The following is a 25,727-nucleotide window of genomic DNA, read 5'->3' as shown; positions in this document are numbered from 1 at the left end:
GGATTATTGTAGGCAGAAAAAAGTGCTCAACATCATGCCGTAGAAATTTTTGTGGCGCCCTCTCTTTACTGAACAAAAGCCTGCGCCTAAATCCCACTTCCAATTCCAATTTGCATTTGTTACAGCCAACGAGCCAAAAGGTAGACATGAGCAAACACAAACTCGAGGAAGAGGCTCAAACAGCCAAACAAGACAAGAAGCGGAGGAGAAAGGAACGCAAGGAAGCTCGACGGCACGAAGACATTACTCCCAGTTCGACTGATGCCACTGCCCACTCGACACCTGCACCTGACAACGAGGATGATGGCGCAACTTACAAGCCTGACCCATCTCTCATTGCTCTCCCCCAAGCCGCCGTAGACGAATTCCTCAAGTCGCAATCTGTGCAGATTGACGACCCGAAGGGTACAAACTTGCGGCCCATCCTAGCCTTCACGCAGCTCTCCTCGGAACTCGCCACACAATTCAAGAGCGTCTTCTCCTCCTTCGATAAGCCGTCGCCAATCCAGTCTGCGTCCTGGCCATTCCTGCTGTCCGGGCGAGATTTCGTGGGAGTGGCTGAGACGGGTAGCGGCAAAACCATCGCCTTCGGCATGCCGCTGGTGTTTCGCCTCTCGGCATTGGGGAAGAAGAAGGGCATAAGAGCCGTGATCGTGGCCCCGACTCGAGAACTGGCGATTCAAGTATTTGAACAGATTGACAAGTTGTGCAAAACAGCCCATAAGCTGAAGCCGGTGTGCATATATGGCGGAACAAATAAAGACGAACAGCGTCGGAGTCTCCAGGGGGCTAATGTGGTTGTGGCTACACCCGGGAGATTGAAGGACTTCATGTCGGACGGCACGGTCGATTTGTCCAAGACTCGGTACCTTGTCTTGGACGAAGCCGACCGTATGCTGGACAAGGGGTTCGAAGACGATATCAAGCACATCATTTCGCAGATGCCGTCGTCGAGCAAGCGTCAAACAGCCATGTTCACGGCAACATGGCCGAAGTCGATTCGAGACCTTGCAGCGACCTTCATGAAAGATCCTGTCAAGATTACCATCGGGCGCAACGCCGAAGAAGACTCGGGCGAGCTTCGTGCCAACACCCGCATTGTACAGAAGGTCGAGGTCATGGACGGCTTTGCGAAGCAATCACGTCTCCTGGAACTTCTGAAAGAGCACACCGCCGGCAAGAAGCGCAATGATCGCATCTTGGTGTTCTGTTTGTACAAGAAAGAGGCCTTCCGGATCGAGAACTTCATTCGGAGTCGTGGGTACGACGTGGCTGGAATCCATGGTGACATGGCCCAGTCGGCCCGTATCGCCAGTCTTGAAGCTTTCAAATCGGGGTCCGTAAGCCTACTCGTCGCCACCGACGTTGCCGCGAGAGGGCTAGACATCCCAGAAGTCAAGCTGGTCATCAATGTAACTTTCCCGTTGACGGCCGAAGATTACGTGCATCGGATCGGCCGTACTGGTCGCGCGGGCAAAGAGGGTCTCGCCATAACCATGTTCACCGAACAGGATAAACCGCTTGCTGGAGCGCTGATCAATGTCCTCAAGGCGGCGAAGCAGGATGTCCCAGAGGATTTGTTCAAGTTCGGCACAACGGTCAAGAAGAAGCAGCATGACGCTTACGGCGCGTTTTATCGCGAAGCAGATGAGGGCAAGAAGGCCACCAAGATCACGTTCGATTGATGACTATGTGTACTATGCCTTTTTCTCTCGCACTGTCTCGGCGTTCGGCACATCTTTTGAATCTCGGATCCGATGTTTCGCCAGTCCTGGGATTTTGGTAGCAAGGCGTTGTGGCACGGTAGAAGCGAGCATCTGAAGCAAGAAGTTCTGCTCGGCCAATAGACTAAAGCAGGATGTATCAATGATTAGTCAGTGGCTTGATGTCACCATAGATTGGCATGTGCCGAGCAATCAAAAAGGGTGGGCTTACATTGTTGAACCTAGCAGCACAGTCCCTGCCACGAGAAAACCCAGAAGTTGGCGGTTCAGCTCTCCCCGATCATCTTCCAGATCGCTCAGCACGTTCATTCTCAAAGCCAGGACCAATAGACCAGTGACGGCCAGAGAAGACGTTGCTGGAAGCGCTTCTCTGATGGTCTCTTTCTGCACTGCTGCCGCATCACTAGCCTCGCCCCGTAACCAGCTTTTGATAAAACGGCCGCTCCAGACAATCCTCAAGCTCATATTGAGCATGCTCGCGCCCACGAGGCCCGCCGCCCCAAGCTGGAATTTCTTCAGCATCGCCCACGCCCCAGCGCCATATATGCCAGTGAACAGCAACATCCAGAGCGACTGCACACGAAGCTGCGATGTCGTAGCTACCGAGGTGACGAATGCATCCAGGATCCCGTTGACGGCCATCAGAGGGATATAGTAGCAGTAAGTGGACAGCAGAGATGAGGTGGACGCGGTATACCAGTCCACACCGATTACATGGCCCACGACCACAGGAACAACGTATGGCGCGATGCTGACCAGTGGGAGAGCCATGAGCATGTAGAAGTGAAGGGTGTTGGCCAGATACTTCAGTGCCTGACGCTGGTCTTTTGACGCGATGGTTCTCTCCCGCGAGGCCGTTCCGCTGGGGGGAGCCGAGAGCAGTCGGCCGAATGTATTGCGGCTACTCTCCTCTACCGGCTGAAAGACAAGTCTTGCTAGGAGGCCGCCGTAGTTAGAGGCGAGTGCAAAAGCACCTTGGTCGGCAAGACTCGACAAGAACGACAAAATCAAGGCGTCGCCTTGGGTGAGCAGCAGTTTGAATATCGACTGCATGTACATCGTCGCCGCGAGTGAGAGAATGCCGGCGTGGAATAGATTTGCATGGTAGGCCTCCTGCGAAGTAGAAACCGCCACTTTCCGAGGGACGAGGTTGAAGTTCTCGTTGCTGGATACATGGATGACGGGAAGTAGATACAGAGTGAGCAGGACGAGTGCGTAGGCGGCCTGACCGACCGCAAAAGGGAGGATCGAGGCCGCCAGGCCTCTCCTATTCCCAACCACCGCCGCTGAGCACGCGGCGAGACATCGTGCGACTGCGGCAACAGTCTCCGCCCGCGCTCGCTCTCTGTACAATGCTTTCTGCTGAATGACCACGAACGCAGGTTCGGCCAGCAGCTCAACCAATGTGGCAAATGCGTAGATGCGGAACGACGTGTTGAAGTAGGGGCTCCCGGTGACCTCCTGAGGTGCGCTTTGGAGGTAGGAGAAGCCAAAGAACGTGGAGATGCCCAACCCAAGTAAGACTGCTAGGTATGATAGATTGACGACGGTCTGGGAGTCTTTTTCTTGGGCCACCTTACTTGGAGGGACCTTCTTGACAGGATCTGTTATCGGTGTTGCTGTCGTCGGTGACGTCCGCCGCTGTAGAGCCACACGTAAGCTCTCTCTTGCAAAGTACAAGGTGGTGACTGAAACGAGCTCGAGCTGAACGGCGATCCCGAGCAAAGACGGCGAAAGGAAGCGCAGCAAGAATTGATTGCCGGCGAATGTCAGCGCTCGGGATGACACCTGAATGAAAATGAGTAGCAAGGTCCCGCTTGCGGTTTGCTCTGGAGCTGGCATCGTAGGAGTCCGGTAGACAAGTAAGTGTTGCCCTCAGTGGTCAGTGTGCACAACACGCCTGATATGGCATCCTCTGCCCTCTGCCTCAGATCGATGATAGAGGTCGACCCCTTCCAAGTACAGGAACCGCCACGATATTCTGGCGCACCGTATTCGACGCTCGCCGGCTGTTGTTAAAGTTGAGCCAAATATATCGAAAGAGTGTACGGATTTCTTGTAGATTTGGTCGGTGGAATTGTCATCTGGGTTACGTGTTGACACACACTTCATCCACCACCCCCTATCGGCCCCAAAGTCAGACTTAGTTGCAGGTGAACAGGTAGCAGGTCAACAGTGAGTCTGATATGTTTAGAACGAAGTTGCTTTAGAACGAAGTTGCTACGCAAAGAATTCTGGTCTGTGGCCTCTGGGCCCAACGAATCACCGCACCTCAAAGAGCACCAGTTAAGGGGTGGCATAGAAGTAGTGAATCCGACCATGTCTCTTACAGTAAGAGTCCAAGCCGTGCGGTGCTCTGTTCTTGCTGGAGATGGCGCGCTCCAGTCATTTGTATTGATGCATTGATGTCAAGTCTCGGCTTAGAGGGGTTGAAGTGATTTCCTAGTTCCATCTTCCTCCCTCTAGAAGGGACCAGGCGCCACAGCGATGCTTACTGCCATAACATGGCCAGTTGAACTAATTCCTCGTCCCATTTCCGCCCCAGAGAAAAGTGGTGTTACATGTTCGTGCCGGGTCGGCGCGTTCGACTTAACCAACACCTACACCTCGTCCACGTCCATCTTTTCCACCACGACTAAACTGTCCGAATCACTCCCACTGCTGAGTTCATGCACGGTAACATATCGACCAATTTCTTCCTTGGTGATCACTTTTTCGTTCAGCACCGCAGTCGTGCCACGGGCGAATTTGTAGTCGCGCTCCTTCTTGACCCGTTCATTGGGTTTAAAGTAGTTGCGGAGTAGTTGTGTCGGCTTGTCCTTCTCGATGACACAAACATCGACGTTGCTGCCTGAGCCCAGGTCGTTGAAAATACCCGCCAGAATGGCTTCAGAGCACACCTTGATCGCTTCTTCTTTCGTGCAGTCTCTCTTCCACGTCGATTCGAAGACAGCCATGGCGGCCAAAGACCCGGAGCCCATGGTCACGTAGGGGAGTTTATCAGTCGAGCCATGGGCATGGACAGTGAACAATCCGATGCCTGTGGGGTCGACGCCAGCAACAACCAGGTAGGCACCGATGTGACCTTGGTAGCGGAACAAGTGCTGCTTCAGCAAAGTCATGACTGTTACAACGCGAGGTGTTCGGCCTGTAGACAGAGCATGCAGCTCTAAATTGGAAGAGATGAGGGCGGTGGTGAACTCTGTGTCAGCAGCAGTACCGGCGCCGGCGCACCAGATATTTGGAGAGATATAATGTAGCTTTTCGCAGTTCTGCTGGAAGTCAGTTCATGGCTTCTTGTATATGAAGCAGGCGAAATAGCCCACGCACCTTATCAGCAACTATAGGGCCGCTTGTTGCTCTGGTATCTGCCGCAATCTGTATGGTTGCTTCGTTAGCACACCCATGTATGTTGGATTGCATCGCTACGCACCACAACGCCGTTGTCGAATATGCACCCTACAATCGTTGTACCGGTGCTAGTAGCTTTCGGCAGCGGTACTCCTCGTGCGTGAAGAGCCGCATTCCGGTTGTAATTGCTGAAGTCGAAGCCGGGCATAGTTGCGGCGAAGGCACGAAGCCTTTAGATCAGGTGGACAAGTGACTGCAAGTCCAGAGTGTTGGAACTGCCACACGCACGAAGTGAAAGCAGCTAGATGCAATAGAGAAGGGTTTGAGATCGTTTCGAGTCAGGAAGGAGGAGGAAGAGTGCAGCAGAGTTGCATTAAACTGATGATTGACTCTAGGAACGAAGGCAGCTCTGAGATGCGCAACACGGCTAACTCTACAAACCGCAGGCAATGCACGTGAGACGCGGCGCGCTCGGCTTGGCACAAGCTATGCCATTCGTGGACGAGTTCGCCAGACGCAGACCACAAGGCTGCAGGCCTCCTGGTCTACTACACACCCTACATGTAATTGTGCGGAAGGCGCCCCCTTTAGCCTCATCGAAAGAAAGACAGATATGAGTTGGCAACAGGCCTGCCTGGCGCCAGCATTGGACCGCCTGTTAGATTGGGGCAATTCTCGGATTGCGCATAGTCAGCCGGGCAGCCATAGAAGCTATCGATACTCTCATATCTACTACCTTAAGTACCTCACCATGATGTCAAGGTCCTGTAGGGAAATCCGCACCCGAACCTCACCAAGGCTCTAAGAAGGCTTATCTGTTTACAAGCTCGAACTGAGATCCGTTCTCGACGAAGTCTTGGTCTGCTGGTTTCTTCAATTCGCACTGTGCATATTGCCTTCCTGCCGCTCTCTACCCTCTCAGTACTGGATCAATGAACCTGTGTGGGTCCGCCGTCCGTAAGACTCTAGCCCACTCACTGCTGCGTCCAGAAATGTCGCCATCTTAGTGGTGTGAAAGGGCTCCCGCGCGACGCTCGGCTAGGTGATGGCCCAAATGCATTAGAGATCAGGGGTAAGGAGGTCGACAGGAAGAAGAGGTGAGGCGACAAGGTAAAGTCGACCTGTGCATCTGCTAAGTGGATGAGGTCTGATTATATCCATCATAACCCCAACCATGATGGCGACCTTTCACCCACGATCAGAGCACCAATCATACCCATAGAGAGGGTTAAATGTGGCTTTTCGGTCTATTCTTTCATGATTCCTTTTTGTTCCGCTCAGTTTGCGAGGCCGAGTCTCTTCCCAGAGCCTCGAGGACGTTGAGCATTTTTTCACGTGTATCTCGGGTTAGATGGTCGACATCGGCAGCTGTAAGGCCCTTGGTAGGGATTGGATCCAGGACTAGTACAATTGTCAGCTCAAGCTATCCTTACGACTTTGGTACCAACATGCCTTTGACTCTGATGGTACCGCTATTGAACCTTCTGGCCTTCACATTCAGCACGTGGCTGTAGTTCTCCGCCACGACCGGTACTATGGGAACACCGGCCTGTACTGCCAGATGAAAGGCCCCCTTTTTGAAAGGCAGCAGCATAGGAGTAGTAGAATAACTCCTCGTGCCCTCAGGAAATATAACCACACTCTGTTTCTTCTCCCTCATGGCATTGGCAGCTCCCTCGAAGGCCTTTATTGCCTGGCTTCTGTCCACCCGGTCGATGAAGACTGCACCGGCGAGAGTCATGAACCAGCCCAGAAACGGAATATTGCGGAGAGATTTCTTGGCTGTGATTGAACAGTGTTTAGGCCAAATCCAGCCCAACAATCCCACGTCGAGTTCGGTCTGGTGGTTTGCGATAATGACAACCGGCCGGTTATTATTAAGAATATCCTCGCCGTTGTCAAGAATATCGAACTTCACACCTATGGTGTACATCCCAAGCCACTTGAACGCCCTAGCCACCGTCCAGAAAGCATACGTATAGTGTAGCCCCAAGACCTTGAGCGTGGCCGAAGCGATCGTTCCATAGGCCGCGCAGACAATAAGTGTCAGGTAGGCAGACATGGAGCGGGCGATAAATCCGAGAATTCGAGGGGGATTCGGGAGGAAGGCGTGAAGAGCGAAGCAGGTCAACATCGTGAGCGTGTAGAAGCCCAGAAAATAGAGGACATAACGGAACAGGACGAACATGGTGGCCAGATGTTGGTCGGACAGAGCACCCCCGGATAGAAGTAGGAGATGGTTGCTATAACGCCGCGAGGCAGGATGCAGGTTGTACAGATCAAAGGAAGACGGACGGGCTGTAGAATAATGTTCGCACCGTCGACGATGATCTCCAGACCAACAACATTCAGGCGGGCTAGCAGCTGTTGGAGCCTGACAGTGGTCACAAGGTGCGCAAGTTCGAAAATTGGGCGGGTGGAACATACGTGGTAGACAATTTGGAGAGCACCGATGATTTCTCCCCACAGTCATTGACTCCCTCCATTAGTACGTGACCCGACAATTTTCTGCTTGGGGATGGTCAACGTCATACTGTGTACACACAGGCACCAGAGACTACTGATTCGGAGGACTCTGTACATATAGTACTGTGCTACGATTGATAGTCACAGACGTCCACTAACTGTGAGATGAATGAGTGCGTGAGATGCACTGCTCCTGGGATAGGGATCTAGTCGAAGCTGCTGTATTTCTTTGACTAGAACTTTGGTTGGTATGTGGTTTTGCTACATCGGATACCTCCTATAAAGTATCGTGTGCTTTTCATCAGAGGCTCTGCATACATCAGGGCCAGGTCTCTTTTGTGACATCCATTTCAGGCCCAAGACATGATGCTCTCTCTCACACCATGCGGAAGAAGTAGATGTATGCAAACTTCTTCATCTCGTCCACGTCAACCGCCTTGACCACTTTCTCGTCGTTAAACAACACCCACTGTCTCTCCTTGCTTTCACCGGGGATCTGTTTCCGGATGAATGCAACATAATGGCCAGCATGAATACTTGCTCCTTTGTGACACACGATGCTCTGAAGCTCAAAGTTTGCAGGTAGTTGCTCGCTCCCTGGAAGAGGCTTCGGTTGAGCTGGACCTGAGACGGTGTTTTCACCAAAATCTCCTTGATCATCCGGATGACTGAAAACCCAGTCCAGCGCTCGGTTAACATCGCCGTTGCATTCTCGTAAGGCTTTGCGAGCTTGTGGTGCGCTAATCCCCATGTCTCCCAATTGACTAATCTTGTCCGCATCGTCGCCAGAACCACCCGGCGGGCCACCACCAAGATTCAATGGCTCGTCAATGTCAGGGTCTTCCATATGCGCGAACAACCAGTTCATGGCCGCTTCTGCATCTGCATTACCGGTTGCGTGGAGTGCCTTTTCACCTCGGACACGAGGGAACCCCATGGATTCAAGCTGGCTGAGAGCTGCCTCATTCGGAACGAAGGCGGCTGATGTCGTGTCAGAGCCTCCCACAACCGCGTCTTCAGGCAATTCCACTTCATCCGACTGTAATCCTTGGGACTTGTAACTACTTATGTCAAAGACTTCATCGGATACTTCGACAGGTATGTCGAGCTTAGTTGGTACCCAATTGATGATCTCAAACCGAAGGGGGTTGATCACTAGGTTCTGAGGGAAGGTTTTAAATTTAGAAGACTTCGAGAACCCAGCTTTGGAGCCACAAGCTGGACAAGTCAACTCAACTGTTCCCGGTGCGGTGAAGATGTCAAGACACTCTTTGAGCGAGACCGGTTCAAACTCGGATCCCTTTGCTGAATCTGATGGCCCTCCATCACTGTTGGACAATTGCTTTCTGCGAACTGGGACCGGGATCGAGATGTTCTCCTGTTCGTCTGTTCGATACCGTACACGTTTGCATTCTAGGCATTGTAGACGCTGCTCAAGAGCGAAACGGAATGACTGTACTGGGTCGTTGGCAGGATTGGCATTGTTGGAGACACTGATGAGTTTGAACAGATGAAGGAGCAACTCAAAGGCATCTTGTTGTCTCATCGTCGAGAATTCTTCGTGTCCTCGACCAATGAGGTGTTTGAACATGGCAGGGGAGAGACCTTTCTGGTGGGGCACCTCAGCATTGTCGGGAGAAGCATGGACGTTGCTCTCTGGACTCGAATACCGACCAGATAGAATGCCATCGGCGAGCTTTTGTAGTTGTGTCTCAATATCTTCGGCGGGAGAGTGGGCGCTGGGCGGAGGGAGGCCGGGGCGGTAGTAACGCTGTTGAAACTCTGGAAGTGAGAATAGGCACTGGACAGTGCTGGCCAAATAACAGCTATTGCCGATGTTTTTGAGGCCAGTAAAGCCTGGTCCAAACAGGGGGGACAGTTCCTTGCCATCCTCCGTGGTCATGGAGAAGTCCCATTTCAGATTTTGCTCCACTTGCATCTCCATGAGGCTCTTCTCGGTCTTCTCCCGTTCGGTGACATTTATGCCCCAGTGAGCAAGATGTTTGGCCAGTTCTGGATCGATTCGTTCCTCGTTGCATTTGTAGCAGTATACGTCGGCATGGCCTTCAGAAGTTATAGAACCGAGCTTGACGGCGACTGCGTGGCCGCTCTCTGTAGCATGCCCGAGGCCGTGAGAGTTGCCATCCGCACCACCAAGCTGGGCTCGTCCACATCCCAGATTGCCACAATCTAAGCAGAGCCAGAGGTTCTCTTTCAAATCGCACCTGGAACATGATCCCAGATGCTGAGATTCAATTCGTCTGCCAGGCTGCTGCTCGAGGCAAAGTGTGTGTTCGCAGGGTACAAACTCTTGTTCCCATGCCTTGACTTCTTCTTGTTTGGCAAAGGTCATGGCTTTCATGACTCCATCCACGACAGCCGGGAGTTTACCGGATGCTTTGTCCACATCTTGTGATTGGCATGCATAGCACTTGACTCTTGTAGTTGTCTCATATTTGTCCTCCTCGGTCTCGGCGGTAATCGCAAGTTTGGTAAGCTTAGGCGGAGGCTCATCTCGTTGGACTTGTTTTCGATCCCGCTTGATATTCAGTGCTAGAGGATGGCCGGTGGATGAATAGTGCAATAGAGAATGATTTCTTTCCCCAGCGCAGCCGCCATTAAAGCAGTGTAGGCAGACGTCAAGCCCAGAGTCATCGTCTATAGAGTCGAAACACTGGGTGCAGTCCTCCCGGTACACGCTCTGATTAGGTCTGGGAGGTCTGAGGTCGTCCAAGTGGACGTGTGGACATTCCATGCTGAATCCAGTCGAGGTTGATGGACAGTGAGGGTGGGATGACGAAGTGAGAGGCAAGCAGGGGGAGGAAAAGAAGACGCAGGCACCAGACTGTGTTCAACTTGCCCGCAACTTAATTAGTACGTACGAGGCTGACGAAATAGACATGTTAACACAGACTTCACTCCGATTGGCCAGAGTGTCAGCCTCCCAGCACCCCCAAACTTGGACCCCGCGATGTTTGTCAAGGTGTCACCACTTAAACTACGTGTCATGTCTACAGGACAAAGGATCCAACGTCGCATTGAGCATTTGGGGACATGAAGCCCCGGTATAACACCTAGGAGCCTTGATGGCGCCTCCTTGCCGTCTTGCCGCCTAGGCTGCATGCAGCCCTTCTCGCCGGCCTTCCAGATATTCGCGTTCCAGAACGGAGCCTGTCGACAGTCTCGTTTACTGGTCAAGTATGGCGCTCCTCCAAAACGAAGAGTAAGTCAATCCCCTTTCTCGTTTAAGCCCCTTAATCTATGTGATACCGGTGTACATGCATCACTAGGTTTGCTGAGAAATGACACTAGGTTCGCCGTTTGGTATCTCCGGACTTCCTTTTTAGCCAATGTCAAGGACGGTGTTGCTGAACGGCTCATCAATGTCAATTCCTCCGTTCTGAACATAGCAGCCTTCCGTGCGGCTGGCTGGTCTGCAGATCCCGTTCAACGAACGTATTCTCCGCCCATTCCCACATCTATCAGCACCGAGTATTTTCAAAATGGATCTGAACTTCAACTTCTCAACTCGCAAGGTGATGAGGAAGACGAAGGAGGCCTCGTTACAGGCAGGGTCAGTAATGATACTATTGGTCCTGGTTTCAATGTCAGGCGGAGACGAAAGAAGGAGCAAGCCGATGATGATGACAGCAGCGACCTCACTGACGAGTCAGAAGAAGAGGCCGAAGGCGCGCAACGCGCTGCGCAACAGATCCGGTTTGCAAAGATGCCCGCCCGTCATCGTGCCGACTCATCTCCGATCCGTAGCACTGGCCCTGAGATTGTGACAACTTCGCCTTCGAAGCCGTCCACAGACAACAGACGTCGCACAGGATCGCTTGGTGCAGTAGAGGCTGTCAAAGCACGTGCCAGGCGAGACACCACCACTAGCAGTGACCTGTCGTCCGAGAACGAGGTAGATCCGGCCTACTTTCAGCGTCGTCGGCTGCCTCCCGGTCAGGCATCCAAATCGGCACCACTTCCCAATGAGGTTTCCCACGGGCTGGGCCCGGAGGACAGTCGAGATGCGCCGGGACAAGACGATTCTGATGCAGAATCTGTTGGGTCAGCAATGTCCTCAGAACTGGGCGATACAATCGACTCTACTTCCCTGCTGATCACCATGCAAGAAACAAATCTCACCTCTTCGCCCTCAATCTTAGGCAGCCTTACAGGATCCGCACCTCGTATACCTCCGTCAGAGTCTCCGAGAAAGCAGAGAACCTTACCAGTCCTGCACGAATTACCTCCTCCTCGACCGATCAGCATGATACAACCCAAAAGTTTGCTATCCGCGGCTCTCAATGCACAGAGAAAGGCGCCAACAAATCCGCTACAAACCTTCGCTGCGTTGTCAGGCAAAGGCTCGCCCAACCCGCTGTGGATCAAGATATATGCGGCTTTCTCCAAAAACCCCAACAAGCCCTTTGAGATGCCGTTAGCAAGGACGTCCAAAGACGGCAACCCAGTCACAGTTGCTGAGGCGATTGGCTTCAGTCTGTGGAGATATATGGAGGAGGGACGGGAGCCAGCTCTCAGTGAAGCGCAACTCGATGTGAATAAATGGACCCTGCGAATGGTTGAGGATGGAGAGGTGGACTACGACTTCCCACCGCTTGTACGCACACGGCCCGCGACTGATTTCACATACAACAACAATCGAGGAGGTAGGGGGCGGTCCAGAGAACGGCCTTTCGACGAGTTTGCTCTCGTTGAGGCATCGCCTGCCCAGGTAGAAGCCAACAAGAAAGAGACCCCGCAGTATATACCAACTGCCCAAGAAGAAGCTGTGCCAGTCCTCGCTCCAGATCCACCATTTCTACAGACGCAACCTCCTCCGGGCACTAAGGGACCGCCGTCAAAGACCAACATCCTCTTAGCTGGACAGCCTTTCACATCAGCCTTGAGCAATACCTCCTTGACCCCGGCTGACTTACCCGCACCAGCTGGACCCCAAGCGACACCCCGCATGGGCAGGACGAAGACCATCAGAGTAAGGTACTTCGATATTGACATGTCCGCACGGACAACGACTCTGGAAAGCTCAACGGACAGCTATATTGCCGAAATCCTCGACCACGTCTGCAAGCGCTGGAATCTTGAGAAGGCTGGATTCGTGCTAAAGGTTGCAGGAACAAACACTGTGGCGCCATTGGATCGGACAGTTGAGGCCTTGGGCGCTCGATCTGACCTGGAGCTGGTACGAAAACGCTTTGGGGCGGGTGTCTCAAGTTTGACGGGCTCGCCGGGCAGTTCGTCACCCAATGCGCCTCTCCTCCTGGACATACAGGGTCCCAAGAAGGTCAAGAAGGGCCAGCCGATGCATCCATTGGCACTGAAACAAGACCTCATGTCCAGTGCGAGCAACTTCAAGAAGTATTACGTGACACGGAAGCAGTTGGCCCCTTTTGCTCAGGGGAGCCAGCGCGTTCTCGTCTTCGACGGCGACCTTATCCACGTGATGCCTGCGGACAACACCTCCAACGCCAAATTCAGTTCAATTGCATTTGGCGACATCATCCGGTGCAAGGTCAGCACGAAGCATGCTAAGATCGTCCGACTGGTGGTCCGAAGAATCAACGAGTCTAAGCGATATGACTTTGAGGCGCGGACCGCGGGAGAGGCCCAGGAAATAGTGGACGAAGTGACCCGCGAAATGAGACTGGCCCGAGCTTCATAGAATATCTATCGGAGACAGCAGAGATGATACTGAACACTGGAAAGGACTAGACTTCGGTATTGGCGCTGGGGAGGCTGCTTTTATATACTAGGTACTGTATGGATATTGCTATGGGTAGTGTTGCTCGCACCTCATACGTACCTCGTTTCGCCCGGCAATAGCCGAACAAGATCCCGGTCATCAGTCCTGGCGCTGAAGGGGGGTGGGTAGCTCTGTGGCTCCCTCTGGGTTCTTCCTCTCTGGTGGGCGGGTGACATACGTGGCTGAGAGACTGGACGCGGGTCAGACGAAGCGAGGGGGCATTTGGACAATCGTCATAGGGGGGGCAACTCTGCCACCCACCTACATACGTGCCCTTAACCCTCGACTACATACTACGGAGTACGGATACTGCCCTTACCTTCTCCCTAGGTTTAGGTATTATTAGGTGGGTAGGTTGGTGGTAGGTATAGGTAGGTACCTTATGTTACGGAGTTAAGTGGCCCTGAGATAGACAGCTACAGCCTACGGTGGCCGTGCTCTCGCTCGCAGCACACAAAAAGCCTTTCCCCGCGTCCCGTTTATCGAGGATGAGGCAATGGGATGGTTGCTTCGCGGGCAGAGAGGGGGTTGATCTGGTTCTCCCTTCCCTACAAGCACAGTGCATGCAGGTCGCCGCCAATAATCATCCACACAACGCCTTCTGTCAATAGTTGCAAGGAGCTCCTCCCTCCTGTCTGTTGACTTCCCGCCCCGGCATCTCTCACTCAAACCTGTAATACTACCTCGTACTTGACGAGCTTGACCTGCTGCTTGTCTCTCACTTTCCTGCTCCAAACTCGCCACGGCCTCAATCAACACCTTTGCGCTGTCCCAAGTGTCTGTGTCCCAAGTGCAGTCTCGCTATCAGGTGCATATTGCGCAACTCCGCCCGTGCATTGGAGCTTATCGGCCTGCGCCTGCATTGCAGCTTCCAGCTCGGCCGCAACGAGCCCTCCCTCGCTGGGTCCTTGCTCCTGCTACCCCTCCTCCCCCCATTATCCCTTCCCTCACCTGTCCCGCGTCGACTCGATTGCCAATCGGACGGGCCTGCGAGCTCCTTTCAATCTCCTCTGTTTATAACATTCCATTCACCGGGAACGTGCGCTTCCATCCGGCGCCCAAATGCCGACCTTTGGGGGCCTGCTCAAGAAGAAGAAGACGAAGGAGTCCACCGAAGACAAATCGGCCGCCGGCGGCGGCTATCATCCCGCTCAATACAAGTCCTCGCACAAGCCTGATGCCTCTTCACCCGTTTCCTCCTCCAAGACAGCGTCAGATGCACCTACCCAATCCAGTGCAGCTCCCACCACTACCGTGACCTCTACCCCGGAACCAAATGCCACATCGATCGAAAGCAACGGCACTCCCAACATGAGCCTCGCCAATGTTGTCAGCCCTGCTGCCGGCGTGGTCGACCCTAAGCCGGTGGCAAGGCAAACCAAGGGCAAATACACTCTCACCGACTTCACCATTCAGAGAACATTGGGTACAGGTTCTTTCGGACGCGTACACTTGGTACAGTCAAAACACAACCAGCGTTTCTACGCGATCAAGGTGTTGAAGAAGGCCCAAGTCGTCAAAATGAAACAGATCGAGCATACAAACGATGAAAGGAGAATGTTACAGAGAGTCAAGCACCCTTTCCTCATCACACTCTGGGGTACATTCCAAGATTCCAAGAATCTCTACATGGTCATGGACTTTATTGAAGGCGGTGAGCTCTTCAGCCTGCTTCGAAAGTCACAGGTACCACCTCAAACCCAGTCCGGCCAACATTGGAGCTGACCGTGGTAGCGTTTCCCCAATCCCGTCGCGAAATTCTATGCTGCAGAAGTGACCTTGGCGCTCGAGTATCTGCACGCACAAAACATCATCTATCGAGACTTGAAACCAGAGAACTTGCTACTGGACAGACACGGCCACATCAAGATCACCGACTTCGGTTTCGCCAAGGATGTACCCGACATTACGTGGACTCTTTGTGGTACCCCGGACTACCTTGCCCCCGAGGTTGTGGCCTCCAAGGGATACAACAAATCCGTGGATTGGTGAGTTAGCCGTGTGAAAACAAATGTCTCTGCGGGTTCTGACTTGTGCTCAGGTGGTCCCTCGGGATCCTGATTTTTGAGATGCTGTGCGGATTTACCCCGTTCTGGGATGGCGGATCTCCCGTCAAAATCTATGAGAACATCCTCAAGGGGCGGGTCAAATATCCCCCGTATATCCATCACGACGCTCAAGATCTCCTGGTACAGCTTATTACAAATGACCTGACGAAGCGGCTGGGCAATTTACATGGGGGTCCAGCTGACATCAAGAATCATCCGTGGTTTGCGGAAGTCACCTGGGAAAGGCTCCTGAAGAAAGACATTGACGCTCCTTACGTACCGCCTGTGAAGGGAGGGGCGGGCGATGCCAGTCAATTCGACAAGTATCCTGAAGAGACGGAGGAATATGGCAAGAAAGGGGATGATCCGTAAGACCTTTCCTGACCTTTCCACGGCGGCGCCCTTCGAACTAACTTAATGGTCAGATTTGGACATTTCTTCACGGATTTCTGATTGCACTATCACGACAACGTCGGCTAACAAAAGCCATGGCGGTCGCTGGGCTGGCAGGGAGCAGCGACTGCGTAGGATTAGGATCAAGGCAAGGGCAGTATTATGGCGAACGATATCCATGCAGAATTTCACGATACACGCACCTAACACCAAAACATTTGGATATGATTTCTCTTCCACTGCACTTGAGGCAGTACGACAACGAAATGAGTTGAGATGCAACCTGAAGGAAGGTTCACTGCCCGGGCAGCTAGAGGCTGTGTGTGGTGAGGAGACACCCATTGCAGCGCTCTGGATTGACAGAAGATTGTATGTACTTAGCCACGAAGACCGCGGGACGTCAAGGCCCGCGGTCGTGATGGTGATCGGCCATGCAATTTGCTCCGACCGGAAATCAAAAAGTGTAATTTATATACAGGAGCACGTTAGTGAAGAGGAATAGTTCAGGGACTGATCGCTGCCCCATCCCGTGCATGTCAAAATGCAGCACGACAACTTCCAAGCCACGAACAGCGACTTTGGGGGTCGTTCCTTAGCCACCGAGTCTAGAGTACCGAGGGCGGACGATAGAAGGCGGACGCAGGGGTGGTTGTACTACCTACCTACCTAGTATTGTTCGGCGGTTTTATACAGTACTGACTACATATGCAAGTCCATATCAGTATCCAAATAGGACGACTACGAATCTTCATTTTGGCACGCCAGGATCAAACCATGCACCACCGTCCGACTTACATATCTACCACACATAGGCAGGCCATAGGCAGGCAGGTATGGTGCAATCCGCGTTCGGTAGTCTTATTATTAGATAAACATGCATTAGGACCTAAGCCATGATTGGAGCCCGTGGCATTGAGTACGGTTTATCAAGACTATCTACTAATGTGTAGATGCTCCGATTTCTCTAGGTCCCGACCTCATGCTCATCCTCTTTGGCTGGCCTTTGCACCAGCGTGATTTCCGGTTGTGCATCCTCAGGAAATATGAACAGAGCGTCCATATGACGCGAGAACTTTTGCATGTTCTCGTAGAGTTCTAATGAGTCCCTTGTCATCCCATGCTTCTTGTTCGCCGCCATTTTCAATTGCCCTGACCACTTCCGCTTAAAAGAAATCATCTCTTTCCATTTGGCCCGTTCCTCCAAGAATGCATCAACGTCGTCGGCAACATGTCTCCCAGTGACCTTCTTGAACTCGACGATCTCGTCCGTCTCTTCAAATTTCGAGGATTTCTGTGCTCCTTTCCGTTTTCTCGCCTTCGCCAGTTCGGTCGGCAGCCAGGTATCGGACATTTCCTCTTCGCCCTCATCATAGGTGAACCATTTTTCGATGAGGCGCTGGATCAGGGCTTCCACGTATAGGAGTGCCTTGTCCTCTCTGTCCGCATTGAGTTGCTGGACTACCTTCAGATCTTTACATAAGATCTCGGCGCCAGCCGGATACGTGCCTTGTTGGAGCTTCAGGTCGATGTCCGCATGGAAAGTCGCATTTCGCTCGGCGTATTGTTCAATGGTCCAAAAGAGTTGCTCTTCGTCGATCTTCAAGACAGCGGCACAGTTTGACACGGCAAGGATTGTGGGGTAGTCGGTCAGTAATTGAGGGGCATCCTTCTGTGATTGCTTTTCCTTTTCTGCTCGGATAGTCTTTTGAATCTCTGTCCACCATCTAGTGAAGATGGATCGATGAGACTTCAGGGCTTCGGTCTCCCTTGTAGCTGCTGCCACCTCCTTGCACGTAATGGCAAAATAGTCGCCGTATGTTGCTAGAAACTGCAGGCGTTCGAGTTTTCTGGCCTGGGCGAGCATGTACCGCATTCCGGTATTCGGGATGTAGTAGAGGGATCGGTGGACCTCAAGCATGTAATCGAGTTCTTGCACCCTTCGTTTCAGTGCTTCGCGCTCTTCTTGGGACACTTCAGCATCCTTCTCAGCAGCAAGGGCACATTCTGCCGCGATCATATATTTTGTTGCAAATGCCGTCGTCACCGGTGACACTTTCCGCTGTCCCAATTTCTGAGCATACTTGATCCTCTGCTGCAACTCGTCGGCGTCATAATTAATCAGAGATGGTTCCCTGTTAAGGCACTCTGAGTCCTTGCGGAAGGACATAGCTGGGAGTCTCTTGGCTTTCGCCGGCTTCAACAGAAGCTTCTCGATGTCTTGGTCTGACAACTCTTCAGAATCTTCCAGAGATGGTTCCCCTGCCGTCTCTTCTTGCTGAACCGTGATCCTGTCAATTTGATCTAGGATCTCCTCCTCAGAAGAAAAGTCTGCGGGGGCCATCTTGGGTAGGGCGTGCGACAGAAACGTAAGCCAAAGTCCCTTCTATCACTAATATTGTATGTAAGTGACAAGCTGTGGTCTTGTAGGCTCGGGTAGGACGTTGGTAGAGGTAGCAGAGCGGATCAACATTCGTGCAATACCGGTCAAAGGTTGTTAGATTAGTGTGAGAATAAGAGGAAGAGGAGAAACGAGAGAGAAGAGACAGTTCGTTCTTTCTATAAATTTGTGAACTTCGAGCGATTTTAAAACACGAAGGTGCGGTATATATAGCAAATCGGGGCGCAAGCAATAGTTAAGTGCCGGGCCCGCCCCCGCTCTCAAGCTCTGGTCTTGAGTCATGGTCTTGAGTCATCTCGTTGTAGGTGAAGTAGGAAGCTGGCAGATGGGTAGGGGAAGCGGACAAACTACGGTCTTGTAGGCTCGAGATTCACATCCCAGACGGCGCGGGGCAACAACAGTGACAAGGGGGCAAGAGAAATATTTCACTATAAAAGAACAACTAGCTCCCTTCTGGGATTTCCCCACCTCGTCACCAGACAGCTGGACTGTCTCAACATGGGGTCAACACTCTGTCGTAGCCCTAGAGCCTGTAGCGGAAGGCCCTGTTCTCAAAGTCTGTAAGATCCATAAAGCTTTGCTCGTCAAGTCGGGCTTCCGGCATATTCTCCGAAGCCTTGTTGCGGGCCATATTGGATCGTAGCATGATGAGGCCAAACATGGCGGAGAGGAAGATGCATACGCCATAAAGGGAGGCCAATGCCTTGACGGCGGTGAAGTAGCGAGGCGCCTCATGGGCGATGAAGAGAAACGGACCTAAGAGCAGCGCATACAACGTTAGGACCACCCCAGACGCAAAGAGTCACGCTCCAGATCAGAGCTGTTGCGAGAAGAGAGAAGGAAGGACTCTCGACTTACCGACAATGTTGCCAACGGCATAGAAAAGATGCTCGGTGCCAAAGAAAAAGTGACGCTTCGTATGACCGGCGACATTGGCCGAGATCAGCGCCCAGGTGAGCACGATGGAGACACCGAAAATGGCCTGCAGCCAGAGACAAGCCGCCAGGGAAGTTTGATGCTCCAGCGAGATGGTGGCGATGCCTATCATACCGGCCAGACCGGGTACGAAGCCGACCATGATGGTGAGAACCATGGTGTTATGGGTGTGAGCTGTGAAGAAGCCGCCGACTAGGCAGGCAATGCACTCCAGAGCGCCACCGGGCAGTTGCATCAAGAGCGAGGTGGAAGCATCATAGCCGAACCCCTTGAAGAAAGCGGATTTGAAGTTGGACGAGGAATTGAGAATGCCCATGGCCATGGAGTGCGAGGCGATTAGGTAGAGCTTTGGGTCTTGGAACGACTCTTTGATCTGGAACAGCAGAAGCTTGGTGTGCTTGACCCCGGTCTTGTTGGCTCGCACGCGCCACACGGCCACCAGCTTTTCCTCGGGAGTAAAGAGGATCCACGACTTGGGATCGGAGGGGAAGATGAAGAAGATGAGGATGCCCCAGGCGGCTGAGATGACCCCAGTGGTCAGATAGATCAACTGCCACGACTTCAAGGCGCCCCCGGTCTTGTGCCCGAGTCCCCAAGACATGCCGGCCCCGATGAGCGAGGAGAGTCCTCCACATCCCAACCACCAGGACATTCGGAGGGACTGTTCTTCTCGTGTCCACAGCATCGAGGTGGACAACATCCATGCCGGCCCAATGCATGCTTCCACCGCACCCTGAAAGAACCTGATGACCATGACATGTTCGAATCGCTTGACCCCGATCATTCCAATGAGAAGAACCCCCCAGCAGAAGGTCATGACGCCTACGAACCGAGCGATGGGCAACTTCTGCAGGAGAACCATTGACGGGTACACCGCAATGAGATAGCTATGGGATTCGTGATTCAGTCGACAATCCCGTTCCCGTGCCCGTTGGAGCACTTACCCGAAGTTCAAGATGCTTGCAACCCAACTATATTCGCCTCCTGTCAGTCCAAGGTCGGCATTGAAGGTCCAGGCACTGGCGAAGTTGAGGGTCTGTTTGTCCAGGAAGGAGAGGAAGAAGGCCACAATCATCTCCAGGCATTTCGTTAGCTGGCGACCGACTTGACGCGTTGGGCACATACAATCGGAAGGACGATGAAGTCCAGTTTGCGCTTCACCCGCCGAGCGATCATATCTCGCTCGGCTGGATCGATCCGCAAGGAGGCAAGGTACATGTCACGACCTAAGTCGTTGTGGGTGTCGTCGGCCAGGCTTTCTTTGTCGCCATAATCGACGTCCATGCCGTTGTTGTCTGCAGCGGACACCTCGTCGTCGACCTTGTCGGCCCGGACAATGGAACTTTTAGACACATCCATTTTGGAAAGAGCCGCGAAAACAACTCGCAGGCAGTATTGTATTATGCTGTGAGATGTCCTGCCGAGGATCGTGGTCGTGGAGGTGTCGAGACCGAACCAGTATACCAGCGCAGGTTGTGTTTATATACCTGGCCATGATCAAGCCTTGTTGTTCGACAGCCTGCTTCCGCCTTATCTCGACATGTCATAACGGTCGACTACTGTTCTTTGACCCTGGAGGTGTTGAATCGACCCCTTTGGAGAGCCGGATATCATGGCATCTGGCAGGAGAAGCAGCAGGATCCACTGATAACAAGTATGACTTCGGGGTACTAGTATAGCATATTAGTACAGTATCTCGAGATGATCGGTCGGGATCCCGCCCGAACTGGTGAACAGGATATCAGGATGTCAGGATATTAGCAGCAGCACCCCGGCCTCTTGACCTTGAATCTGCATCCCATCCCATTCGCATCTTCTGAGTCGCCATACCATGCAGGCCTGTGACCGATGCAATCGGCGCAAATCCCGCTGTAGCGGCGACCGACCGTGTTGCAGGCAGTGCCAGAAGTCCAAGAACACATGTGTCTACACGGACCGCGCCAGGAATGCAGCGATTCTGGCCGAGCGGTTGGCGACGCTCGAGAGCAAACTGAAAGAGTCGGAGGCAGCGAGGGAGACGTTGGCAGCTCAACTGGCCCAAGCCCAATCGCAGGCACGCGGGGCAGCCACTGCACCAACCACTGCCACCACCACCGCCGCCACCACCGGAGTGGCTGCCGACAGACCTTCTCGCGCGGACATAGTCAACGAAGTGTCCTTCTTTGCGTCTACTGCAGCCGGGGACCGCCACTACCTGGGCTCAACGAGCGGGGTGCTGTTCGCGCATCTTGTGCTCCCCGAGGCAGAGGAAAGCATCGTGGAAACCTGTCCAACCGCGGTGCCGGAAGCGTGCTCTCGAGACAACTCTTCCAACACATACGCTGATGTCGGTCCTAAGTGTGCCTCATCAGAGACCCTTCCGGCGGATGTGCTAGCCAGGAAGCTGGTTGGGGCCTATCTTGGTCACGACCATCTGAGATACCCATTCCTCGAGCCGGCCTTCCTCCGCTCTACCCTTGAGAAGATCTATACCGAGCGGGCGTTCGACCGCGTCTCGGCCTTCGAATGGTTTGCCTTCGACATGGTTCTCGGCATCGCTAAGCTGCACGAGTACAAGTCGGACTGGCAGCAGACGCCGCCGAGCGCGGCAACACACCATATCAAGGCAATGTTCCACATCAAGGAAGTTCTCCGCTCAGGTGGCCTCCAGAGTCTCCAGGCAATTCTGCTTCTGATTCAATACCGCACTAGCAGCCCGGTTCAGGACACCTCGGCAAGTTTGTGGCACCTGGTCGGTATAGCCACCAGGATGGTCTATGAGTTGGGACTGCACCGTGAGGCATCTTACCATACTGTGAGTAGTACAATGCCTCGAACGCGGCAAGCACATCAACAGCATGCAATCCGCCGCCTATGTTTCTGGTGTGTCTTTGCTCTGGACAGGTGAGACTGCATCTCAAATTCCCCAGGACATAGAAAAGTCGAGCCAGACTAATGACGGTGCAGAGTCGTCAGTATCACACTAGGAAGACCACTGGCTATGAATGCGGATGACTTTGACGTCCACCTGCCGTCATTGTCCACCACAACGACTGAGACTGCTGCTGACGCTGGAGAATCATATGAAGCGCAGGACCCGGCGCAAGCCGAGAGCTCCCTGCCTATATTCGTACATTTCGTCCAACATATGAACATCTGCGGCAACGTGATGCGTCTTCTTCATGGAGTCAAACCCATCCAGAGCGACGACACAGTGCTCACCCTGAGAAACCATCTGATGGCAGATCTGGACCAGTGGCGCCAAAGTACTGCAGAGTTGACGCATTTCTGGCGGAATAGTGACGCCGGTGAGACGTCGTCATCATGCTTCCGATGCCGAGAATGGTATGAAGTCCTCTACCATAATGCAATCCTCCTGGCTCTTCGACCGTCGCCGACAGGATCCGAAGCGCTCCAAGACTCTTCAACATTGCAGAGAATCTTCGACTCGTCAAAACAAGCGGTCAGGCTGTATGCACATCTCTACGAATCAAGGAGACTCAACTATTCGTGGATAACGTTGCATTCCGTCTTCATGGCGGGCTTGTCGTACATCTACGCCGTGGCTCACCACTTTCAAGCGCGAAGAAACAAGCCTGGGAACTTTGGGAACTTGCTCAGCCATGACCCTACTGTGGTGGAAATTGCCACAGACACCAGAGCATGTTCCAACATCCTCGTCGCGGTCTCGGAGCGTTGGAACCTCACGAAGCGATGCCACAAGGTCTTTGACCAGCTGAGTGATGCCATCCTGGCAGAAGCTGTCAAGCCGTCGCGACAATGCGGCTCCAAACAAGCGGCTGACCATGTCGATGTTATCAACAATGATGCTGCCGGCCCACCTCTACAAGACGGCCACAATGAAGACTTGGCCCGGTATCAAAGTCAAAGTATGCCACTGGTCGGCAACGGCTGGCATCATCAGTGGTTTACAAGTGACATGTCGGGGGATTCCATGGCTGCTTCTTCAAACAACATGTTCAATTCTCAGCCGCCAACTTTGGACATGGACCTAGAATTCCGAAACTGCTTTGGGGATCTGTTAAATTCATACACTGCTTATCCCTTCATCAGCGAGCTCGACTTCCAAAGTCTTCATGGCTGGCCAGCAACCGCATCAGGCTGGTTCTAGCATCACTGCCACCAAGAAGAGTAAATGAGACGGCAAACCAAGTAGCACATGTCGATCCTCAGAACGACGACTTGGGCACCGTTCCTCCAAGAGCACGCACAACGACCTCGGCGAGCGCCACAGCCTTTTCTTCTTCCAACCTCCGTGTGATGATCTGGATGGCCACTGGTCCGTGGTGGTACACCTCAGGGTCATACTCTTCCCACACTTTGCGGTCGCGCTCGTCGATGGGGACATAGTCGGCGGAATCTTTGGCTTTGACGTCGATGGATCGGTCTGCCCAAGTGACAGGAACCACACATGCAGTAAAATCTGTCGACGATTAGCTTCAGTACGAAAAGAGCGAGTCAGGATGAGGAGAAGGATTCTCGCCGGGTATAGTATTTACCTAAAAGATTCCATACCCCGGTGTACCCAGTATATAGGCATTTACCATGTGCAGCAGCCGCCCATGCATTGACGGGGGCAATTATGGCGTCGATTGGCCGACCCGTAGGTGTGGCTTGGGCGGTGTCGTTCCACATCTTGAGGTATTCCTCGGCCAGTTGCGTGCGTTGAGCCTGCAACTTCCAAGTTTCCGAAGTGGGCAAGTCGTTGCCAGCCCTGGCGGCGTCCCGGTAGTCGTACATGTACGGAAACCATGGCTCGCCAGTGGCTTCGATACGGTCGCTGACGGATCGGCCTCCATCCGCTCGGAAGAGTCGACGCAGGTAGTTCCAGGCCAGCGCGTGAAGTTTGGGATCCCAGTCAATCATGGTCACGTTGGCCTTTCGTAATGCGTCTACCACGATATCCACCCCACGCTCGATTGGGGGGTGACAGCGAACGAGCTTGTCATATTTGTGGAATGCAAAGCACAATTCCTCGTTCGGTGGAAGAGTGATTGTGCGCCAGGGCATCGGTATCAGCGTCGAATCCGACAGCCACATCTCGGAGTCGGCCAATGTTTTGCAGTACAGCTTCAAGGACTCCAGGTGCCGGGACATGGGGCCCTGGACGACCGTCACGGCCTCTTGCCCTTCGAAAACGCTGCGAAAGCCTTGATGTGAGAATCGATTCCCGCTTGGCCTAAGACCGAAGAGATTGTTCCATGCGGATGGGATCCTGATGCTGCCGCCAATGTCGGTACCTTTGTAGTGCTTTGTTAGGTCACAGAAGCAGCTTGGAGTGATTGCCATAACGGCTTGTGGGGATGTTGGGATGTTGGGACGGACGACTTACCAACTCCCAGAGGACTCCCTCGCATAGCAATCAGCGCTCCCTCGCCACCCGAGCTGCCGCCCGCACTAAGTTTTCGATTGTAAGGGTTCAATGTATCCCCGTAGATGTTATTCCGAGTTTCGGGCATCATCATTGCGGTCGGAACGGCTGTTTTGACAAATGGAATTGCCCCCAGGCTTTTGAGACGGGTGACAAGAGGTGCCTCCGTCCAGCCCTCGGTCGAGCCGAGTGCCCAATCCACATAGCCAGCACAAGACGGGTATGGCGGGGTGACGATGTTGTCCTTCAGCGAGATGGGAAGACCATGTAGTGGACCTATGACCTGTCCATGTTCGAGAAGATAGCCATCCAGATATTTGGCCTGTTTCACAGCCTCCGGGTACATAGGCTGTGTAATACAGTTCGTCTGGACCAAGCCCAGATGTTAGTAAAGGATTCCCCCTTGACAATGATTGCAAAGGCGGTCATATATGGTGAGAGGACATGTGTCCGTACGTACAAGCTGTTGGGCCACGCTGGCGCTCAAACAGAAAGCTTCCGTGACCTCGAGTGCCGTCCATACAGACTTTGCAACTTTGGCCAGGATGGTTTCGGCACTCGAAGATATGATCTCCAGCTGTGGAGCTGTGAAGAGACCGGTGCTTTGGTGCACGTCTGACACGTCGGCAACGTGTGCTGTGGCTTTGAGAAACTCGGAAGACAATCTGTGTTCGGCGGGGATGAGAGCATCACGCCTCCGTCGAGCCTCCAGGCTGATGTCCTGCCAGCGCTCCGCCAGGGGTGTTTGCAACGATCCCATCATGAACAGTCAAGGAGAGCGGCTTGTTGAGCAGGATAGAATGGGTGCGGAATAGTACCCTTCGCGGAGAGGGTCAGATATGATATAAAGAGGGTGGTGTCCAGGATATCCGAAAGGGCTTCTCCGCCACCGATATCGAGGAGTCCATCCTGTCCGCACTTGTTTGCAGGTCGTCGGCCATGGTTCCGTCTTGAAGTGGGAGCCGGTGTGGTTGTCCGTCGTCAGAGTAGTCAAGATAGAAGATAGAAGCAGTATATGCATACACTGTGGATTCTCGGCGTCGGCGACCGACCGCAACAGACGAGTCCAATAGCGCCCATCTCCTCGACCAGTCTCTTGGCCGTCTGTAGTGCGGTGTCGACATTGACGACGAGCCAGAGATAGGCGCCTGGATCAACCTCATGGCTCAAAGCTGGAGCGATGCCGTGAGAGATCAATCATGGTTGGGTGAGCGCCTGATTATGGAGGACTTCCGCCTGCTCGTTTCTCCCGTCGTTTCCTGCACGTATCGTCCGATCA

General features: G+C 53.2%; 11 protein-coding genes across 11 annotated transcripts; 4 read left to right on the top strand and 7 right to left on the bottom strand.

The window, feature by feature from the left end:
* Nucleotides 1-146: 146 nt before the first annotated feature.
* Nucleotides 147-1,685, top strand: A1O3_02654 (uncharacterized protein; the record flags this gene model as incomplete). The annotated part of the gene is made up of 1 exon (XM_007732794.1): nt 147-1,685. The coding sequence occupies one exon, from the start codon at nt 147-149 to the stop codon at nt 1,683-1,685; it is 1,539 nt and encodes a 512-aa protein (XP_007730984.1).
* A 246-nt stretch (nt 1,686-1,931) lies between these two features.
* A1O3_02653 (uncharacterized protein) lies at nt 1,932-3,566 on the bottom strand (the record flags this gene model as incomplete). Its single annotated transcript, XM_007732793.1, has 1 exon — nt 1,932-3,566. One exon carries the CDS (start codon nt 3,564-3,566, stop codon nt 1,932-1,934), a length of 1,635 nt encoding a protein of 544 aa, XP_007730983.1.
* A 758-nt stretch (nt 3,567-4,324) lies between these two features.
* Nucleotides 4,325-5,283, bottom strand: A1O3_02652 (proteasome component PUP1; the record flags this gene model as incomplete). The annotated part of the gene is made up of 3 exons (XM_007732792.1): nt 4,325-4,996; nt 5,055-5,102; nt 5,158-5,283. 3 exons carry the CDS (start codon nt 5,281-5,283, stop codon nt 4,325-4,327), a joined length of 846 nt encoding a protein of 281 aa, XP_007730982.1.
* A 1,047-nt stretch (nt 5,284-6,330) lies between these two features.
* Nucleotides 6,331-7,263, bottom strand: A1O3_02651 (1-acyl-sn-glycerol-3-phosphate acyltransferase; the record flags this gene model as incomplete). Its single annotated transcript, XM_007732791.1, has 2 exons — nt 6,331-6,492; nt 6,535-7,263. The coding sequence occupies 2 exons, from the start codon at nt 7,261-7,263 to the stop codon at nt 6,331-6,333; spliced, it is 891 nt and encodes a 296-aa protein (XP_007730981.1).
* A 654-nt stretch (nt 7,264-7,917) lies between these two features.
* On the bottom strand, nt 7,918-10,296 carry A1O3_02650 (ubiquitin thiolesterase; the record flags this gene model as incomplete). The annotated part of the gene is made up of 1 exon (XM_007732790.1): nt 7,918-10,296. The coding sequence occupies one exon, from the start codon at nt 10,294-10,296 to the stop codon at nt 7,918-7,920; it is 2,379 nt and encodes a 792-aa protein (XP_007730980.1).
* A 445-nt stretch (nt 10,297-10,741) lies between these two features.
* On the top strand, nt 10,742-13,221 carry A1O3_02649 (uncharacterized protein; the record flags this gene model as incomplete). Its single annotated transcript, XM_007732789.1, has 2 exons — nt 10,742-10,764; nt 10,854-13,221. 2 exons carry the CDS (start codon nt 10,742-10,744, stop codon nt 13,219-13,221), a joined length of 2,391 nt encoding a protein of 796 aa, XP_007730979.1.
* A 1,143-nt stretch (nt 13,222-14,364) lies between these two features.
* A1O3_02648 (AGC/PKA protein kinase) lies at nt 14,365-15,722 on the top strand (the record flags this gene model as incomplete). The annotated part of the gene is made up of 3 exons (XM_007732788.1): nt 14,365-14,988; nt 15,037-15,290; nt 15,344-15,722. 3 exons carry the CDS (start codon nt 14,365-14,367, stop codon nt 15,720-15,722), a joined length of 1,257 nt encoding a protein of 418 aa, XP_007730978.1.
* Nucleotides 15,723-16,707: 985 nt separating this feature from the next.
* Nucleotides 16,708-18,084, bottom strand: A1O3_02647 (uncharacterized protein; the record flags this gene model as incomplete). The annotated part of the gene is made up of 1 exon (XM_007732787.1): nt 16,708-18,084. The coding sequence occupies one exon, from the start codon at nt 18,082-18,084 to the stop codon at nt 16,708-16,710; it is 1,377 nt and encodes a 458-aa protein (XP_007730977.1).
* A 580-nt stretch (nt 18,085-18,664) lies between these two features.
* On the bottom strand, nt 18,665-20,436 carry A1O3_02646 (uncharacterized protein; the record flags this gene model as incomplete). The annotated part of the gene is made up of 4 exons (XM_007732786.1): nt 18,665-18,897; nt 19,000-19,964; nt 20,022-20,152; nt 20,203-20,436. The coding sequence occupies 4 exons, from the start codon at nt 20,434-20,436 to the stop codon at nt 18,665-18,667; spliced, it is 1,563 nt and encodes a 520-aa protein (XP_007730976.1).
* A 472-nt stretch (nt 20,437-20,908) lies between these two features.
* On the top strand, nt 20,909-23,188 carry A1O3_02645 (uncharacterized protein; the record flags this gene model as incomplete). Its single annotated transcript, XM_007732785.1, has 2 exons — nt 20,909-21,960; nt 22,024-23,188. 2 exons carry the CDS (start codon nt 20,909-20,911, stop codon nt 23,186-23,188), a joined length of 2,217 nt encoding a protein of 738 aa, XP_007730975.1.
* Nucleotides 23,189-23,246: 58 nt separating this feature from the next.
* Nucleotides 23,247-25,208, bottom strand: A1O3_02644 (uncharacterized protein; the record flags this gene model as incomplete). Its single annotated transcript, XM_007732784.1, has 4 exons — nt 23,247-23,500; nt 23,577-24,317; nt 24,410-24,815; nt 24,909-25,208. 4 exons carry the CDS (start codon nt 25,206-25,208, stop codon nt 23,247-23,249), a joined length of 1,701 nt encoding a protein of 566 aa, XP_007730974.1.
* Nucleotides 25,209-25,727: the final 519 nt, after the last annotated feature.

This window comes from Capronia epimyces (assembly GCF_000585565.1).
Source record: "Capronia epimyces CBS 606.96 chromosome Unknown aczIQ-supercont1.2, whole genome shotgun sequence".
Lineage (NCBI taxonomy): Eukaryota > Fungi > Ascomycota > Eurotiomycetes > Chaetothyriales > Herpotrichiellaceae > Capronia > Capronia epimyces.
The sequence above is the reverse complement of the archived record's forward strand: the minus strand, read 5'-3'. Positions and strand labels throughout refer to the sequence as shown.